General features: G+C 38.5%; 1 protein-coding gene across 1 annotated transcript; it reads left to right on the forward strand.

Annotated features, from left to right (window-relative positions):
- The first annotated feature begins 814 nt into the window (after positions 1-814).
- On the forward strand, positions 815-6,324 carry med8 (mediator complex subunit 8). Its single transcript, XM_015962296.3, has 8 exons — positions 815-869; positions 1,015-1,137; positions 1,367-1,488; positions 1,983-2,127; positions 2,202-2,342; positions 2,439-2,526; positions 3,942-4,181; positions 5,977-6,324. The coding sequence occupies exons 2-8, from the start codon at positions 1,132-1,134 to the stop codon at positions 6,045-6,047; spliced, it is 813 nt and encodes a 270-aa protein (XP_015817782.3). The 5' UTR covers positions 815-869; positions 1,015-1,131; the 3' UTR covers positions 6,048-6,324.
- Positions 6,325-6,756: the final 432 nt, after the last annotated feature.

Consider the following 6,756-nt stretch of genomic DNA (forward strand, 5'->3'; position numbering starts at 1 on the left):
TATAATATAAATTAATATATTTATAAATAAATAAATTGACAAATCAATTAATTATTACATTGAATGAATGAATACATCGATAAATTAATTAATTATGGATTAATTATTAATTAATTGCTATAAATAAATATATTCAAAATAATTATTCATTCTTGTTATTATTTCTAAGAACATAAATATATATATTAGAATATATAATATAAATTAATATATTTATAAATAAATAAAATGACAAATCAATTAATTATTACATTGAATGAATGAATGCATAGATAAATTAATTAATTATTGATTAATTATTAATTAATTGCTATAAATAAATATATTCAAAATAATTATTTATTCTTGTTATTATTTATAAGAACATAAATATATATATATATATAAAATATAATATATGATATATATGAATATATTTTTAAACAAATTAATTGATAAATCAATTAATTATTACATTGATAAATGAATGACTGAATGAATGAATACATTGATTAATTAATCACCTCACACCTTGACTACTGTAACTGTCTTATTTGGTGTAAGTCAGAGTACTGTAGCTCGCTTACAGCTTGTTCAAAATGCTGCAGTGAGATTTTTGGAAGGCAAGAGAAAGTATGAACACACGACTCCAATTCTGGCTGCTCTGCACTGCTCCCTGTCAATTTTAGAATTAATTGTTTAATGGGTTGGCCCCTGCCTATTACAGCCACATGTTCCTGGTCTGGCACTCCTTTCTGTGAACCAGTTTCTGCTCTCGGTTTCCAGAGTTCAGCTGAGGACAAGAGGGGATAGGGCGTTCTCGGTAGCGGGCCCGAGACTATGGAATGCCCTTCCCTTAACCACTAGGCTCTCTCTCCCCATGAGTACAGGTTTGTAAAATACTACTTTTATGATCTGGCTTTTAACTCTGTGGGTTAGCTGTTGCTGATATTTTTACATGCTCTTATACTGTTATGTGTATATTGTTTTTTAGTTGTCCCTGCTGGTTTTATCTGTTTTATTTTGATTGTATAGCACTTTGGTGGCATGGTTCAAGCGGAGCTGAGGTGGAACATATTTTGGGGACTCATATTTTTGTAACACCGGAAGTGATAAGAACGGTTCATCAGAGGCATCCGGCTAAGATCAGCAATGCAGGTAATCGTTGATAATAGGAAAATAAAGTAAAACAAATGTAGGCGACATTGTTGTAGTTTATTATGTTCACTGGTATATCAAATATATTTGCTCTTTAAAGATAATTTAACTAGCCTTCATTTGCGAAGCTATGTAGCACGTAGCTTTTCCCTGCTAACATATTTGTTGTCTCGTTTGTTTGTCAGTCATCAAAATGAAATAAAATGATCGTTCTTCACGTGTCTTTCAGCAAAGGGAAGAAAAGCAGTTGGAAGCCTCTGTGGACACGCTGATCTCTCTGGTGGCTCACGTTAAAAACGCTCTGCAGAGTTTTATTGCCAAGTTAGAAAATGAATATGAGCGTTTGACCTGGTAAATTATTATTATTATTAAAATAGAAACGTACTATCTTATCGGTAAAGAAATGCAGCATTAGATGGGTGGCCGGTGATGCCTGTGCTTGGCAGCCTCAGCTCTGTCAGTGTGCCACAGGGCAGCTGTGGCTACATTATAGCTCATCACCACCAGGGTGTGAATGTGTGTGTGAATGGATAAATAATACACTTTGGAATCCCCTGACTCTGAAAGGCGCTATAGTGTGGGTCATTTTCATTTGATATTGCTGTGGTTGGTCTAAATTTCTAGGCTAGTGAAATGGTGCTGCCTGATCACGAAAACAATCATGATTATTTTTGTTCCTGTTGGTCATTTTTTAGTGCTAACTAAGGATGAAATAAAAATTGTAAATTAGGTTAATTGCACAGTCCTTAGTGAAATAACCTTAGTTTAAAATATTTTAGTCCAGATGCGGATCTTTTGATTAAAATTTCCTCTCAGACGCTACTTTGTGTTCTGCTTTGACTCAGGCCATCTGTTTTGGATAACTTTGCACTCCTCTCTGGTCAACTGAATACCATCAACAGACTGCTCAAGAATGAGAAGACGCCATCTTTTCGCAGCCAGGTTATTATTCCGTTGGTCTTATCTCAAGAAAGAGATGATGACTTAGCGGTGAGTAGCAGCATCTCAGTCTCATCTACTTATTTTTGAGTTAAGCTCACTAATAGCTTCTCACTGCCTCTCAGAAACTCACAGAGAAGCGTGTGCCGGTGTTCAGCCATGAGATTGTTCCAGACTACTTGAGGACCAAGCCTGATCCAGAGGTGGAGGAGCAGGAAAAACAGCTGAGTGCAGAGGCAGCACGGATAGGTCCTGATGCAGCACAGGTTGTGTGGAATAATATTTTGTGTCCTGTTAGTTGTCTGATTTGATAGCTTTCATCCGGCTCTGCTTTGTTTACCTTCATTTGTCTGCATGAACAGAAACAGATCCAGACTTTGAATAAGATGTGCTCCAATCTGCTGGAGAAGCTAAACAACCCACGGGAAGACCGAGATGCAGAAAGCGCAGGTGTGTTCAGGTTTTGCTGCACATTTTTTTACCATTAGAAAAAGTTGTTTAAAAGTTAAAGTCCCATTAGTCGTCACACACTAGTGATATTTTTTCTCCGCATTCGACCCATACGCTGGGGAAGCGGTGAGCTGCAGACATGGCCGTGCTCAAGAACCATTTGGTGGTTTAACCTAGGGCTGCTCAATTAATCGAAGTTTAATCCCAATTACGATCTGAGTTTTGAACGATTATTAAAACAAAACAAGCCAATTATTTGCTCCTCCCACTTACGCTGTCCTGAGTTGCAAATGAAGCGCTCCTCCTTGATGCTATTTCTAGCAGCTTCTCAGACCCCCTTCTTGACTTTTTAAATCTTAAAAGTACCTAGCAAACACCTCAGAAACATCTCTGGAAACCCTTAGCTACTTTCTGGATAACTGTCGTGGACATTTCCTGCAGGTTAGCTAAACACTCCGCCTGCGCTCCGGACCGTTCTTCAGGACATTAGGAAAGGGAATGATGTAGTGATGTGTCAGTCGCTAAGGAAACGGCTCACAGAGCCGACTCCCTGTTAGAGTAACCAGAGTGAGTAACACACACACCGCACCTGCGGACTCCTGAGCCTCTAAAAACAGCTAAATGTGCGCGTGCGGCGTGCTAAACACACGTGCAGCTTGCCCCCGATTGCTGTGAGACCGGGTTGGGGGGTGCAGCTTTGGTTGGGACAATTATTACATTAACTGATGGACCTGTAAATAAATAGTTTATAAATAAGGTAGAAATAAGTTCCTCACGCTGATAAATAATAACTAATCTCTCTGAGGACACGGTGCTAGTGCACTCTCCTACAGCACCTTGACACGACTCAATAAATGTTATGCAACATTTTGTGAACATCAATTTATTTGCGTTTATTTGTTATAAATGCCACTGTATAATTCTTGCTGTCAGTATTTGCAAGATATTGGTATTTGGGTCTGTACTGGTTAGACTAACATGAGTTAAACCAAGGTCTATAGCCCTTGGGTCATAGACTATGAGCTATAAGTATATTGGTCTTTTTATACTGGGAATCAGGAGTTATTTTAGTGATCATCTTGTTTCTCATTTATTTTTGTCCTGATTGTGCCCTGAGCAATTTTATGACAGAATAAAATCAACATAAATTGAAAAATCGTCTTAAATAATCGAGATCTCAATTTCAGTCACAATAATCGTGATTATTATTTTTGCCATAATCGAGCAGCCCTAGTTTAACCCCCCTAATCCAACTCCTTAATGCTGAGTGTCAAGTGGGGAGGCATTAGGTCCCATTTTTAAATTCTTTGGTATGACCCGACCGTGGCTCTAAACGCCGATCTCCCAGTCTCAGGACGGACATTCATACCACTAGCCACTGAGCATATTTTGATGGTTTAATTTTCTTGTTCCAGCATCTCGACAGAACAAAGCCTCTTTCAACCCCAGTGACACCAATGCATTAGTTGCAGCTGTTGCATTTGGAAAAGGACTTTCAAAGTGTAGGCCTCCTGGTCCCGTGGCCCCAGGAATCCCTGGTCAGGGCCCAATGATGAGTGGGGGTCCAACCCTACAGCAGGTCACCATCGGAGGTGCTGCAGGTCAGCAAGCAGGTATGGGAGGACCTGTGGCTCCACAGCAGCTAGGACAGCCAGGTAGGTGACCTGGTTTAGTGTTTTCCCCTCCATCACAGTAAACTGTAGCAGCCATCACAGGAAAAACGTTACAGTTCAGTGACACAAATATAATCCAACTTTAAAGGTCATTTTTTCTTATTGGAGAGACCTAATATTAAACAAATTGTCACAAAAACATTACAAGTTACTAATTCCTCTTCAGCCAGCCAGGGGGCAGGAGTGGTTTTTTATATAGTGCTAGAAGAGGGCCCTGCCACAGGCTCCATACATGCTAGCACTGCTAGAAAAATTATATCAAGTTACTCTCAAGTTCAAATAGTATTTTCTCTTGAAATTAGGGATGCACCGATACGATACTGGTATCGGTATAGGTGCCGATACAGATACTGATACCAGTATCGTATCGGTAAAAGTTAACAGATACCAGTAACTGATACCAATGCAGTTGCTTGAAAGTAACTTCACTGTAACCTGTCATTTCTGTTCACCTAATATTTTAGTTTTGTGATCACTTATACTACTTTTTATCTACCTCACAGTCTTTTCCTATTGAAAACAGAAGAAAATAAAACCTGTATTCCCATTCATTGCATTTTTTTGTGTGGTAGAAGTATCTGTATCGGTAATCGGTATCGGCGAGTACTCAGATCCAAGTATCTGTATCGTATCGGTTTGGTAAAAAGTTGTATCGTTGCATCCCTACTTGAAATGCCCTTCCCTAGTGGGAAGGCAGTCTAGAGCTCAGTCACCATGGACACCAGGGATGTGTATTGTTGAAATTCTGGCGATACGATACATATCACGATACAGGGGGGACGATACGATATATCACGATATATTGCCATATCGATATTTTCTTACATCCCTAATGGACACCACTGGTAGGACATTACGCCAAACTAGATTTAAATCCTGCTGCACACAGAAAGTTCCCTTGGTCCAGAAGGCTGTTTAGGTCTGTCTGAATTTACTCGTGAAAAGTTCAAACGATTCTGAGAAAGCTCAGAGAACGGTAAGAAAACATCTCTGTTCCCAACTTGACTCACTGTGTACAGAAGAAGAGCGGAGCTTAGAGAGTTATTCTTTCTGCCATTAGAAAAACAAACTACGATGAAGAATTAGTGACCGTTCCATGTCTAAATCCAACTCATCTCTACGGCGTATTTAGAAAACATACAAATTAAAACTAAAGTGCTGCACAATGGTAGCAACCATGTCTCTGTAATTAAGCAAACTCGCACAGTCGGCACGAATAAAGTATGATTTCCATCACTGATGTCCTGATGTTTAATGGTCAACTTAACTAAAAAAACACATATTAATGATTATTTTTGATTATAATTGGTCACTTTGAGTTTTTCATGCAGGCCGAGCATTAAAATATTCTACACCCATCAGGAGATAGATGGATATTGTGGAGATAAAACATCAACATTGCAGAGCAAACAGAGTCAGTGCTAGAGTTGCGTTAGCCAGTCAGAAGCAAGATGTCTAAATATCAGTGAAAAAAAGTCCAAATCCTGTCGTCTGAAGCTCAACTCTGATCTGGCTCACTTCTAGTTCTGGAACTTGGTGCACTGGAGCTTTTTTTCCACGGAGTACGACTTACAAAGCATTCATTTCTACTAGACACCACTGCAAATCTGATAAAAATATGAGCAAATTTGAACTTTAAACCAGTTATAAAATAGACTCATGCCCTTTCAGTCTGGAGAAAAGAAACTGTTAAGAATATAATTGTAGTACAACTTTTAAGAACTGATGTAATTTAAATAAAGCAGTACAGATGAAGTTGTTGTCTTTTTTTTCACAGGAAAAATTCCCAGCAGCATCAAAACCAACATTAAATCTGCATCTGGTTCGATACATCCGTACAACCGATGAGCTGTCTTCTGCTCACCCAGTCTGTGTTGACGACATGCCAGAGGTGGCAGCAGTTTTTCTGCTGTAAGGGTTGAACCAGCATGGACTGCAACATGAGGACACAGATATATGTTTTGTCTTTTTTTCCACGTCGTCACAGTAAAAGGTTTTCATTTTTGCGAGTTACTTTTGGGTCTCATGGTTTTAGTCACTAGATGGCAGTTTGTCACCATCAAAAGGACAATGGGAACTTCTTTACAAGGTATTTTTTTCCCCAATAAAGAAATCCTAAAAACTGTCTGGTTGTGCAACTTTTGTATACCACACCATACCATACCACCTTTATTTATGTAGCACTTTAAAAACACAGCCATACGGCCGACCAAAGTGCTGAACAGTCGCACAATAACAGAGATAAAAACATAAAACAGAGCAATAAAATACAGTCAACAAATAAGAAACAAGCCAATAAAAAAGTACCGATAAAAACCTTACAATCAGTGTTGCCAGATGTACGATAATTATCGTATTTGTACCATAATTTTGGGCTCTGTACGATGTACGATCAATAGTTTCAAAAATCCTCAAATGTACGATAATTTCACATTGCATCTAGTAACACCGTCTTTTGCTGTGGCTTTCCCAAGTCAATTACATAATTTTAAACTGTTCTGAAGTCAGATTTCACCTCAGTGCTTACAGGTTTATGCTATTGTGTCTATTACAAAAA

Source organism: Nothobranchius furzeri, chromosome 16, assembly GCF_043380555.1.
Source record: "Nothobranchius furzeri strain GRZ-AD chromosome 16, NfurGRZ-RIMD1, whole genome shotgun sequence".
NCBI lineage: Eukaryota > Metazoa > Chordata > Actinopteri > Cyprinodontiformes > Nothobranchiidae > Nothobranchius > Nothobranchius furzeri.